The 14,567-nt window shown below is 36.0% G+C and overlaps 1 protein-coding gene and 1 long non-coding RNA gene across 2 annotated transcripts; both read left to right on the top strand.

Moving 5' to 3' along the window:
* The first annotated feature begins 45 nt into the window (after window positions 1-45).
* LOC121369786 (protein GVQW3-like) lies at window positions 46-588 on the top strand. The gene has a single exon (XM_041494845.1). The coding sequence runs from the start codon at window positions 46-48 to the stop codon at window positions 586-588; it is 543 nt and encodes a 180-aa protein (XP_041350779.1).
* Window positions 589-7,882: 7,294 nt separating this feature from the next.
* Window positions 7,883-12,767, top strand: LOC121370352. The gene is made up of 3 exons (XR_005957672.1): window positions 7,883-8,003; window positions 9,935-10,096; window positions 12,410-12,767. It is a non-coding gene; the product is annotated as an uncharacterized LOC121370352 (long non-coding RNA).
* The last annotated feature ends 1,800 nt before the right edge of the window (window positions 12,768-14,567 follow it).

Here is a 14,567-nt window from a genome sequence, read left to right as displayed (position 1 = left end):
TTACAGATAATAATTAAACATTGAGCATCGGTGGTTTTTGATAATATGGACATCAGCCATCGTGCGGTCATCCGCTACTTCGGTCTCACGGGCTTAACACCCAAGGAGATCCACGAAGACATGGTGATCACACTAGGGGAGGATACCCCTTTATACAGCATGGTGAAGAAGTGGGCTGCTGAATTCAAACATGGCAGGGAGAGTCTGGAAGACGACCCCCGTCCGGGAAGGCCAGTCACCGTCACCACACAGAAGACCATTGCCAAGATTCATGACATCATCATTGCAGACAGACGAGTAACGAAGCGTTACATTGCCACTGAGTTGGGTATCTCCCAGGAACGCATCCATGCAGTCATCCACAACGAACCTCAAATGTCCAAGGTGTCAGCACGTTGGGTCCCAAAGCTTCTTGGACCTGATCTGAAACGGACTCGGCTCAACATGTCAAGGGAAAATCAAGTTTTCTTCGGCGATTTGCGACTATGGATGAGACCTGGGTCCATCACTTCCAACCAGAGACGAAGCAGCAATCGAAGCAGTGGAAACACCCAGGCTCTCCGCCTCCCAAGAAAGCCAAGACTGTGATGTCCGCAGGCAAGGTGATGGCCTCCATTTTCTGGGATGCAGGAGTGTTGTTGGTGGACTACCTAGACAAGGGTCACACTATCACCGGGACCTACTATGCTGATCTTCTGAGACAGCTACGGGAGAAAATCAAGCGGATTCGGCGTGGAAAGCTGACGAGTGCTCTTCCACCAGGACAATGCTCCGGCACACACGTCCAGTAGCCATGGCTGCTATCCAGAAATGTGGATACAAACTTGACAAATACCCACCATATTCTCTTAATTTGGCTCCCTCTTCCCGAAAATAAAAAAGGAGCTCGGTGGTCATCATTTTGCCACAGATGATGATGTTATGAATGCTGTGGACCACTTTCTGAGGGCCCAAAATGGCGCCTTCTACACAGAAGGGATCCGTCTTCTACAAGACTGCTGGACTAAGTGTGTTAATGTAGGAGGGGACTATGTTAAAAAATGACTGTATTTGATTTTCTAAAACAGAATCCTACCTTTGGCCACGAACTTATCAATCACCCCTCGTATAGATCTGTGCCCACATAATTTTAATATCACTTCATTTTCAAAGGCAGCAGTTCCTCTAAAACAATTTTTGGATGTAGCAAGTAGGCCTACTATGCAGCAGTCTTTTAAGTTTAATGAGATATAATAAACATAAATACTGACATAATTAAATGTAAACATGATTTATTCAACATGCAAATAAGAGTAGCGTAGGTTATAGAGTGAAAGGACCAATTGTAAAATGCCACTAATGAAGACACACTCACCTACACATCAACCTTCAACCCCCCAGAAACCAACTTAGTAGCTGGAGTCATGGAATGCCGTTTGATCAGCCTCCCAATTCACTGAACACACTCGCAACATTGGTATTAAAGTGACAGACCCTATTTTCTAAACAGTGTAACTGCATATTTTCCACTATTACAGCCGTTTTTGACAATTGAAACCAGACAATACTTGGATTTTATTGCTTATATTATAAATGTCCGTACATTCGAAGTGTTTCTGATCATCCTGATGTTTCTAATACCATGAAATGCATTTTTTATATTTAAAAAAACCCCACGCACGTACCTCTAAGAAGTAACGTACATTTTAAAAGGTATTTCCGCGTTCATGGTCAGACTCTTGTGTTACTCCATTGTATCTTTATCCAAGGCGTAACAGGTTTGTAGATTATATATAAGATTAACCAAACCTATTGTCCATTTCCAAATGTTGAAACTAGGGTCTGCGACTTTAACAACATTCACAGAACATCAACTCGGACGATTTCCTTTTGATCATACCACATCATAAACTATACTAAATCTAATTGATATAGCAAATCTACTTTAAGCAGAGTTATCATGAACACTATTTACAGGTGGAGTAGTGTAATCAATTTCCATTTTCCCAATACAAATGAAGCATTCCTGATCTAACAGTTTTTTGGAAAAATATTTTCGAATACAGTCTTCAGCCTTTCGACCAACAAGAAGTTCGTCTGTGTAAAAATGGACGTGCTCTGATGTTAATGAGCAGTTATCCCCTCCCGATTTCATAACGCCATGTATGACGCATTCTTCATCTTGGTTACTGTGGTCAACAACTACCAAATCCATCAGTTTGGAATCCTCGTCAAAACAGCACTCGTGAGTATCAACGTGGCAGTCTTTGTGCGCTGGTCGACCCAGTAGTGTGTACTGATCACGAGAGGCAGAAATCAAAATGCCGCGAAAACAAGACCCGTCTGCCAAAAAGCACAACTGGGCAACGCCTTCCACAGAACCGAATGACATTGTAGAAGACCAATCATGTGTTGCCGAATCTTACGGACGCATAGTAGCTTTTATCTGGAATGATTAAAGAGAAAATAAACCTTTCACAAGAGTGGGAATAACCAGTAGGCCTAGTGCTGATGCAAAGACATTAATTTTGGCATCCTATGCAAATCTCGAGATAACCTCTAAGAACCTTTATTAATAATATGCTAGTATTGCTAGTGATAACCATGACTTGTTAGCTATATGGATCCCGCCAAATTTGTCTAAATACTAGTATACTATCAACGGTCATGACTTTTATTGCAGAAATGGGTTTGTTTTTGCATTTGTTTTGGGGTGTTTTTTGTTTTTGTGTTGTTTTGTTTTGTTTTGTGTGTGTGTGTGTGTGGGGGGGGGGGGGGTTGTGGGGTTTTTTTTTTTTTTTAGGAGGTGTGTTGTATTTAAAAATTCTGTTTCTGAATATGATATCCAACTATTCTTAAATAGCCTAACTTATGAACAGCCGTGCCTCCTAGTCTGGCTTATAAATTGATTAATTTCACGAATTTTCCCAAATTAAAACACTGGTTCTGCTGTTGCATAGGTCCTTGGACTTACTTAACAAGTATACATGTAACAGTGATATTTCAGGAAAGAGTTAATAGAACATGTACGCCTGGGATCGTATAGTATATAAATCAACAAACGAAAAAAAATTGTGCGATTTGTATGGGATGCCCCACTCGCCCATTTCTGTAGTTGCCTATGGACCTCTGAAAAGCTTTAATGTCTCCATTATCCATGTCTCGATCATCTTTTTTTTGGTGTAATTATATATTTTTTGTGTTGCAAACCGTAACCGTAACACCGCATTGATACCTACACATGAAGTCGATGTGTGACTGGGGGTTGGGTGGTGGGAGGGTAACGTTCCTGCACCCTATTATTTATCATTTGTCGCTGGTATATATATATATATATATATATATATATATATATTATAAAGAAAAAGTCAGAAGCCTCCTTTAAAAGTTATATATGATTTTATCCCTCTTTAATTCAAATTTTCGCCTGTTTAGTCTTCATCGGGGAAATCTGTCGACAAAACTAAAAATACGCACATAAAACCACTAGCAAAACAGAGTTAAAGCTGTAACTAAGATAATAAATAATATACTTAAGTCTATATAAGAAAAGGACCTACAAATAAGATAACGTAAGATAAAAGCTCAGCTAAAAATCTGCAGAACAAACTACTGGTCAAAAATTAAAAGTATGGTAACACTAAACCTACCATATGACTGAGGTAAAAAGAAGTGTGGGTAGGAAGAATAAAATAATAATTAAGGATAAATAAATGAATGAATGAATGAAACGAAGAACAAAATAACAAAATAATGAAAGAATAAATGCATGATTAGATAAATCAATAGCAAAAACAATCTGAATACATAAAAGGAATTTACCCGGATAATTTACAAGTAATAAAGATGATAAGTTACTTGAATATATGTGTAAAAAGTATTTAAAACCCCCAATATATATATATATATATATATATAAAAATAAAAACCTTACTAATATTAGGCTTGAATATAACGTAACTTTAGATAAAAATAATCACTAAGCTAGCTCAACTAATAATAATATATATTTATTACAATTTAATAAAATAATCTTAAAACATTAAAAGAAACTCACTTTAAAACTAAGCTAAAAGAAGTCAAACCATACTGCATGAAAACATGAATGGAATAAATGAAATAAACCTTATGCGAGGTAAACAACCACTCTTAAAAACAAGCCGTGAAGCTGAGAATGTAGGAGTGAGTAAAACTCAAGTAATAACTGCAGAGGAAACTGCTGGTCGGAGATTAAAGGTCTTGTAAAACTAACAAAGGTCATATAATAGTGATACAATGAAGGATGGTGGTGGATATGGTGGGTGGGTGAATACATAGTATGAGTGAATTAATTAACAAATATAAATGAATGAATGCGTGAATAAATCAGAACAAAATAAATGAAATAAATAAAATAAAGCTAATTAAATGAATGCAAGAGGTGATGGTGCGTGGTTGTAAAACTGCAATGATAATAAAAATCACTTTAAAACAGTTTATGCATGTATTCTGTTTCAGTCCAAATTACTTTTCGTAAGTGCGAGAGGAATTGAATTCTTTTCTGGAATTAAGTCCCTTGAAAATTGTTCCCATATTACACATCTCTTTTTTAAGTAGAAGTTTTTCATTGTCAACTAAGTCAATAGCGCAGATATGTAGAAACGTTAGATTAGGATCTTTCGGATGGGTAACAGTATTCACGTGTTGGGATACGGTACATTTTGTTGTTTTCTTGAGATTACAATCTGATTTATGGTTTGCGCCACCTTGCTTTTAGATTCTTTGTGGAGCCAATGTACCAGCTAGCATCAGGGTGGATAGTGCACCGTATGAGATGGATAACATTTGGTGTTTTGCAGGAAAGATGTTTCCTAACCTTCCATATTCTTTTATCCCAAGGAGCCTGCAGTGAAATAGTTCCCACAGAATGTGCACATGTGTCACATCTCTGCACAACATTTAAAAGACCCATTTTTTTGTAACGGGCCATGCTGAATAACACGTTTGGGAACAGTTGGTTTGTACATTTCGGCCAGGTTCCGTCGGCGTCTGTCTGCAGAAATGATAGTTTTTCTTGGGAATATTACTTTGTTCTTAGGATTTAGATAAAGTATGGACATGTTTTTTTCTGATGATTTCTGATTTGGGTGGAACTTTCGGATCGTATGTAGTAATCCATGCTATTTTTTTCTTTTTCTTTGTTCTTGATTTTGTAAGCATCTCTTTTCTGTTTGTGTTAGCACCTCTTTTTAACTCTGTAACAGCCTTGGAATAATCCCAACCGGCCATTACAAAATACTTGGCATATTCTTCAATCCTTTTCTCTAAAGTTTGCGTCTCACTGCATTACATGCGCAGACGTGTACCTACTCCCGCTATAAGTACTTTGAATACCGCAGGTGAACGAGTTTGTGGGAAGTAGATACGAATGGCAGCTTTTTGAATATACATCAATGATGATTTTGTCTTTCATTATTGTGAGTTTGGTATCCAGATAGTGTACCTCCCTACCATGAGTGACAGTCCATTTAATGCTGGGTGGATGTAGCCCTTGTAAGTGGTTTTCAAACATTCCAATGTGGTCTGAATCCAAAAGTATGGTAATACCGTCATCACGACATCTGCTTCAGTCGAAATATTACCAATGTTTGTGTTGTTCAAGTGGTAATAGTGAGGACAAAAGAGGCACGGGGGTACTGGAAACAAGTTTTTTGTCAATTTCACCCATGTAAATGTCAACATAATCACACGAGTGTGCTGGTCCCATAGCTGTTCCATGATTAGGTGAAGCATATAAGATGACTCCTTCACCATCCTGATACTGACACACATTAGATTTCAGTGACAATTCAAGAGCTTCCATTATGCATGGCGTCGGGGGTTTTCTCAATTATATGGTAGGTTTAGTGTTACCATACTTTTAATCTTTGACCAGTAGTTTGTTCTGCAGCTTTTTGGCTGAGCTTTTATCTTACGTTACCTTATTTGTAGGTCATTTCTTATATAGACTTAAGTTATTATTTATTATTTTAATTACAGCTTTAACTCTCGTTTTGCTAGTGGTTTTATGTGCGTATTTTTATTTTTGTAGACAGATTTCCCTGATGAAGCCTGAACAGGTGAAAATTTGAATTAAAGAAGGATATACGACTTTTAAAGGAGGCTTCTGACATTTTCTTTATAAAATATATTATCTCAAGCCCACTTGCTGCTTTAGAGGAGAGGTGCGAAGTGCCAGCAACACAGAAGGATTTTCTATTCGTATATATATATATATATATATATATATATATATATATATATATATATATATATATATATATACAGATACACATACGCACACGCACACACACACACACACACACACAACACGAAACAGAAAATAATATAAGCTTACCTAAATGAGTTCACACTAGTGCACGGGGCACGTTATGTCAATACTTTTCTTAATCACACATTCTACGTCCCTTCACGTGACAGGTTTATTTTTGTTGTTTTTTAGCCCTAAATATCGAGTACATAATTGGCCTCTGTTGTTTTTACCTTTTTGTCTTTTTTTATGGGGAGAGAGAAGAAAGGAAATTGATACATTAAATCTTCATGTAACTATGTATTATATTTATGTCTCTACTGTATTATGTATGTTGATATCATGTTAATAAAAACTGATTTTTAAAAAAAAAAAAAATATTTTTAATGGGGCGATTAAAAACTGATAAACATAGACCTAATCTGAAACGTTTTCTTTAATCTTATAATTTATACTTAGGAAGATTTTAAGGTATAAATTAATATTGTGCATAGAAGCTTGTATTAATTTTATAACAGTAATAATTAAATCCATTGCTTTAAAACAAATTCTAGCTATGTTTTAAAAATTATTATTTACAGATACTCATTTTTACTGCAAGTAAAATAAAAACAAAAGCAACAAGCATTCTGAGATTACTACTAAAGCAAAACTTGTCCCATGTAGCTCCTAAATTCAAGGCCATAACTGTGAAAAATGGATAAATCGCCATGAAAGTTATACTTGATCAGTAACAGAACATGATAAAGAAGAAGGAAATATTTTATTTAACGACACGTTCAACACATTTTATTTATGGTTATATATGCGTCAGACATATGGTTAAAGACCACACAGATATTGAGAGAGGAAACCCACTGTTACCACTTCATGGGCTACTCTCTTCGATTAGCAGCAAGGGATCTTTTATATGCACCATCCCATAGACAGGATAGTACATACCACGACCTTTGTTACACCAGTTGTGGAGCGCTGGCTGGAATGAGAAATAGCCCAATGTGTCCACCGACGGGGATCGATCCTAGACCGACCGCGCATCAAGCGAACGCACTACCACTGGGATACGTCCCGCCCCCAGAACATGATATTAAAAGCTATGCACAGAATTTCATTTCACTAAGTTGAGGCATGGTCCAACAATATCAGGAAAACAAATTTTCGTATCTCCTAAGTTCAAGGGCCAAAACTCTGATAAAAATGGGCAAATAGCCATGGAAGTCAAACTTCATCTGTAACTATATTATAAAACTATATACAAAATATCAGCTCAATATCTCAAGGCAATGTGTGTGTGTGTGTGTGTGTGGGGGGGGGGGGGGTACATCCGGAAAAACTAGTGGGACAGACAGAAGGACGGAGATGACTAATAAAATAGTCTACAAGGTATTAACTTTGGTGTGGAGTAATAACAGAATCTTATTTAAATAGAGTTATTTCCCATAACCATGTCGCAATATAATAAAAAGAACAATATTTAACAGACAAATGCATCTAAAAATTACCTTTATTTATGTTTAATAATACATATGATCAACAGAGAGAGTTTAATGTAAAATAAAAAATTGGTAATAATTGAATAAGAAGAAACTCACCTATAAAGACAACCAGCAGGTGCCGCGACTAACTTCTAGACTGGTTCCGAAATTAACAGAAAAATACGATCAGTTTACTTTGACGGCTTACGACCTTGATGTTTCTTTTTTATTTAATGTTTTGGATATTATAATACATTTAGGTATTGTTTTAAAACTATGAATTTGGTAAAATGATAGAAAAGTCTTTTGTCAACAAAGTTATATGTTACAATTTTATTTAGTTCAATATCATTGTACTTTGTAGCATGGTATTTTTTTTTTCGTACAAAACCTGAAATAGTAAAACTAAAAGTTAAAACTGTTTTTGATCGGTAGAACTTGGCCTTAGTTTCCGGCTTCCGAACGTTGCAGCATGCATGCTAATACTACCACTAACCCTAACCCTAAACCTGAAATATCTGAATGCTGAACTGTTGGGAAGTTTTTTTCCCTTAGTAAGTTAGTTTAACTTTAGGCCTACATTGTTTTAATGTTCCCCATTATTAATGTTTTTGAGGGCTGCTAGCAGTGTTTGGTGTATGATTTTTTGTAGGGGTGGTGGTGGGTGGGGGGGGGGGGGGTATACATTCAACTCTTTTTTTTTATTAAATTGAAGTCACTATGTTAGTTCCAGTGTCCTCTAATAGACTAAGTAGGTTCTAGTTCATAAAGATAAAATCATAAACGTTTTGGCCCATTATGATTATTTATTGTTATCATGATATTTATATATCACTGAAATGGTAGCAAAATTATTGAAGTGAAAGATAGAGACTGAGTTTGTGTACATAGTACTAGTGGGTGTAATTACAATGTATGAGTGAAGTAGTTGTGGATGATAGAGTGCCACCCTGAGTAGTGTATTTACACCTGTTTAGAACTTTTAAATAAATAATTGAATTTTACACTATAGTTATTTGAGAATTTGTTTATTATTGGCCATTCACAACCATTTGGAGCCTTTGGTTATCACAATATGTCCCCAACAAATTGGCATTTTTATCTGTGTCATCAGGTCATGGTCAAAGGGTTCAGTGTGCACATTCAGAGCAAGCTGTTGTAGTGCATGCTTGTCATGGGCGCAGGTGTCGACTTCTGCCAGCTCCTCCATCCAGGACAGGAAAGGTTGGGAGAAGAGGTCGCCTGCATTGGCATGTGCAATGGAGCACAAGCAGCCGGACCAGGGTCGGTAGCGGGTGATCGAAGTTTGGTTTTGGTGCTGTTGAATTTGCAAATGTCCCATAAGATTAGGTCCAAAAAGAAAAAGCCATTGTATAATTTCGTGAGGTAAATTTGATGCATAATTTGAAGTGGCTCATCAAAATTAAAATTGAGCTATTGGATTTATTTGACTGAGTTGGTCGAAAGTTGGAACCTTGCCTAATGGGGCCATCATGGTTGTTCTGCCATATGTCTGTGTGATTTCATATATATATATATTTATATTTATCTTTGTAACTAATGTTCGGAGGTTTTTTTTAGTATTGAGGAAATCCATTTATTTAACGTCGTATGGTTATTTTTATTATAATGTGTTTCACTTTTGCATTTGGGATGTTTTTACTAGTTTTCCTTGTAACAATAATTGGCAGATATATAATGCAGACATGCTTGTAAAACATTTTAAGGAGTAAATCTATTTAGTTTTGATATGTTTTCCTATACATCCCAAGAAATGCGAAGTAGGATTATGGGTTGTTTCTAATTAGAATATGTTCACTTGATTACAAATGCTCAGTTTTGTGAAATGAGAAATGGTATATTCTGAATAGATCTTAATGTGTGTGAATCCCTTCTTTAAAATACAAAATTTAATGTTACAGCTGAAAATTATATTGGTAATTCTTTTGATATTCAGTATACATGTATTTGATGTTTCAGGGCTAGCTCTGGGTGTGCAAAATATTTCGCCAAATTATGTCAAAAAATCCAAAACTCAGTTATTTTCCAGGAAATATCAATTAAAATAAAATTTGCCAATTGTTCCTAAAATTTGCAGTTGGTTAATTTGGCGAGTGGCAAAGCTAGCCCTGTGTTTGTTTTTCAAACTGTGAATACTATCAAGGCTGAACTGATTTTTTCTTTCTTTCAGATTTGATGGTTAATCCACTACTTTTAAGAATTATCTACCAGGTGCGTCGTAACTTTGTGTCAGCATTGTTCCCTACTACTGTTGGCGCATTGATCTACTTGGACTACACACACACTAAAAAGTACAAGGAACAGCTAAAACTTGAAAGAACCTAAGTTACATGTATGCACATTATTTATTTTAATTTTTTATAATTAATGCAAGAGTTTATCCAGGATATTTTAGGATGGTCTGATGGGATTGGGAAAATTAGCATGATTTAATCATAATTGGGATGTTTGTCTGTCTCTATGGGTTTTTTTTCGTATGCAGGTGAATAATATAATGCAAAACAGACATATTTACAAAAATATTTTCACATCAAATCGGTAATATAATTATCAGGATACAATGATGGCTCATGTATAAGAAAAGAACAGATTTGTGATAAATAGTGATTTCCCTAGAAATTTGGCAAGGCATGGTAGACCAAACACTTTTGGTGTATTTTCACCATTTTCGGGGCACTTTTATTTTATTAAAAATACACCAAAATTTATTGAAATAAACATTAATGTAATTTTGTGCTTGCTTTAATAAATGAATGGCAAAAGATATAAAAGGCATATTTTATTAATTAATAATACCTTTTGGGGTATTTTATAAGGGCAATTTTAGAATTAATTATTGAAAAAGGCTTGTTTAATCTCAGGGCAGCATGCCACTGATTAAGGCAAGATGGTGCTAGACTATTGAGGCATGGTGCCGCACCATGCTAAAACAAGCTAGGGAAAACGCTAATAAAATTCCCAGTGCTTAACTCGAAGACCAATGGAACAGTGCAGTATTATTTTTTTCTTAGGTGTTTTATCAATGACCCATGATAGGGCTTACAAGCCTCTGAGAAGTTTGTGCAACCCAAATATGGTATAAGCAGATTTTTTTCAGATAACCCATTTCATTTTGCATTTAGCCCGTTACAAATATATTGTTATGTGAACCGTGACAAATGATGGTGTAAAATATTTTTAATGTCTATTTTTTTGGGGGGTGGGGGGCGAGGCCTGGCTTACTATAGCTGTTAATAGAGTACTTTAATGTTTTACTCCCAGAATAGTGCATGTATTATGCGTGAAATTACTGTACAACACTTGCTTACCAGCTATTTTGTTGTAATTCTTCCACACTTTCATTGATCTACTTGGGTGTTTTTTTGGGGGTGGGGGGTGGTGGGACATAGCCCAGTGGTAAAATGCTCGCTTTATGCACGGTCGGTTTAGGATCGATCCCCGTCAGTGAGCCCATTGGGCTATTTCTTGCTCCAGCCAGTGAACCACGACTGGTACATCAAAGGCTGCGGTATGTGCTATCCTGTATGGGGTGGTGCATATAAAAGATCCCTTGCTGCTAATCGAAAAGAGTAGCTCATCAAGTGGCGACAGCGGGTTTTCTCCCTCAATATCTATGTGGTCCTTCACCATATATCCAAAGCCATATAACTGTAAATAAAATGTGTTGAGTGCGTGTTAAATAAACCATTTCCTTTCCTTTGATCTACTTTTAGTGGAAGGTCATATCAATATCATTAAGGTCGACGACAGTCACTTTTCGCGCCCTTGTTTTGGCTTTGTACACAATAAATATAGCATATCTTACTGTAATTTCACTTAAAATCCATATTTCGTAAATGGTAAAAATAAATTAATCACAAGATTTTTTTTCAGACACATTCGGGTGCATTAGTGATGTTCAAACAAAACATTTTCAATAGCAGTTTTGCATTCGACATTTTCCAGAATTCTTAAAACGGAAACGTCATGTACCCAGTTTATGGTTATTGTAAGGAGATGCATAGTGATGTCATTGGAATACTGACATCATTCAAATTCAAAATGAGATATATTATTACAGTGCTTCGCCACATTAAAATAAAACTGGTCTGCTAACCATGACCCCTGTCAAAATTCTATGACAAGGAGACGACACTGTTCACAGGTCGGGGTTAAATTGTAATTCAGGGCAAAATATTAAGTTTATGTTTTAAAAGATGACAGAAATAAAATGTACCTTTTGTCAAATATATCATATTGAAAAATTACTGTTGGATAGGTTTTATTTACTGTATACGAAGCCAAAACCAGGGTGCGAAAAGTGACTGTCACTGACCATAGTAATGGTCCTGGGCTCATATTTTCAAAGCAATCTTAGCGCTATGAAATTGTAAAACCATTGTAGAGTATGACGTCACTACAGCACACGTCATATGAGCCTATGATGGTCTTACTATTTTGTAGCGCTACGATAGTTTTTTAAATATAGGTCCTGTTTTGCTTTCAGTTGGAATATATAAGTTATAATTATTGTGTGTATATATTTTTTCTGCATTTATCAATTATTATTTTTTTTTTTATATAATATTATAATCCTATTCCTAGTATGATCTGACATTGAGTTCCTTGATATGAATCAGTATTTTGATGAATTTTTTTTTTTCAGAATCAGAATGGGCTTCAGCATGTTTCAGAAACGTTTCTTGCAGTACTATGCCTATCTCACCGTTCCCCTTGTTATAGTGTGGGTTGGCAGAAAAATCCAAGCACACAATGACGAACAGTATACATCATTTAGAAACAAAAGTAAAATGTTTGGTGGTCGTGAACTAGCACCAGGAGAAAAAGCCTGGTAAATAGCAACATTAAAATGTGTGGGTTAATAAGACTGTTAGACAAGTGTTTGTCATTTGTAGTTTAAATTGAAACAAAACAATGTTGGATTAAAATATCTGATATTTTACCATTTCTGTATAAAATGTTGCACCGTAAAAGTGTGTGCAATTAAACCAATATTTAATACCTTTTGTGGTCTTGTGTTTTTATCTTATTACTTAATAAGACTTAGTGAAGGTTATAATGAGTTATTAGGATCATATATAAAAATAGTTCAGACTTGTATTTATTACATAAAGTGCCTTTCATGTATTATACACAATCAGATTAATTAATATCTATTGCCTAAGAAATTGAATATCGTAATTTTGTAGGTCTTATTTATGAAGCAAGCAATCTATAGATTACAAGGTGTATGTTCACTGTAATATAATAAACAGAGATTATACAAACTTGTGTGTCAAACTAGTTTTACGAAAACAAAAGTGTTAGGATTCTTGTATTGCCAGAGCCAGAGCAAGGGTAATACATGAATCCTAAAACAAGTTTTGTAAAATCAGTACGACTCTTACACAAGTGTAATAACTTCTTTATTATCCATATTATTATTGTTACTTTTTTATTAAAAACAAGGAGACTATGAAATGACATCCTATTTTACGTGCAGTCTGAGCTAGGACTGGGTAAGCAATGGTTCCACAAATTGCGTCATTTCTCATGTGCTTCTTGTGGCTTTTATTAACTCAGTTGTTGAACCATGTAGATAATAAATTCAGTTATGGGTTACTCCTAGACCTTGTTCCAGTTCTTGCCTTCCATATTAACAAGCATTCTGACAGTACTGCTAAAGCAATACATGTCCCCTTAAATCTCCAAGTCCAAAGGGCCATAATTCGGTCCAAAATGGACAAATCTCCATGAAAGCCAAGCATAAGTAGAATGTTCACTGTGTATGTGGACATAGACACAGCTGAAATCTCACACAATGAAATAACAGGAATGTGTCCATTTGTCTGGTGCGGTCCAGTATGGCTGCAGATACATTTTTGCCGACAGGATCATGTTTGTCTGTGCCATGCTTGTACAAATATGTTTTGCATCCAGTTCCAAATGTGGAATGTTTATATGCAATGAAGTATATCTTATCTGTAGCGGTTAGGTACAGAAACTTGTCCAAAAACACAAGATACAAAACCTTACTGGTAACTGCATAGACACACAAAATGTGTCCCCATTAGCAAGAGTGGACAGGCAACTGGAGTCCGACTTATGACTACATATGGCTATTAACATTTTAGCCAAGTATCTTGAGACTTTGCAAAAAAACAGTTTAGAAAACTCTGTTCAACGACACCACTAGAGTACATTGATTAATCATCGGCTATTTGATGTCAGATTTGGTAATTCCGACTCATAGTAATCGGAGGAAACTGCTGCTTTTTTCCTAATGCTACAAGGGATCTTTTACATGCACTTTGCACAGACAGGAAAGCACATACCACAGCCTTTGACCAGTTGTGGTGCACTGGCTGGAACAAGAAAAACCCAATCAGTTGAGTGGTATGTAGTAATGTTGGTATAAAAAGAAAGAAAGAAATGTTTTATTTAACGACACACTCAACACATTTTATTTACGGTTATATGGCGTCAGAAATATGATTAAGGACCACACAGATTTTGAGAGGAAACCCGCGTCGCCACTATATGGGATACTCTTCCGATTAGCAGCAAGGGATCTTTTATTTGCGCTTGCCACAGGCAGGATAGCACAAACTATGGCCTTTGTTGAACCAGTTATGGATTACTGGTTGGTGCAAGTGGTTTACACCTACCCATTGAGCCTTGCGGAGCACTCACTCAGGGTTTGGAGTCTGTATCTGAATTAAAAATCCCATGCCTCGACTATGATCCGAACCCAGTACCTACCAGCCTGTAGACCAATGGCCTACCACGACGCCGGTAAATGTTGGTATAAAGTGCTACTGGCA

Source organism: Gigantopelta aegis, chromosome 4 (genome assembly GCF_016097555.1).
Source record: "Gigantopelta aegis isolate Gae_Host chromosome 4, Gae_host_genome, whole genome shotgun sequence".
Taxonomy (NCBI): Eukaryota; Metazoa; Mollusca; class Gastropoda; order Neomphalida; family Peltospiridae; genus Gigantopelta; species Gigantopelta aegis.
The sequence above is the reverse complement of the archived record's forward strand: the minus strand, read 5'-3'. Positions and strand labels throughout refer to the sequence as shown.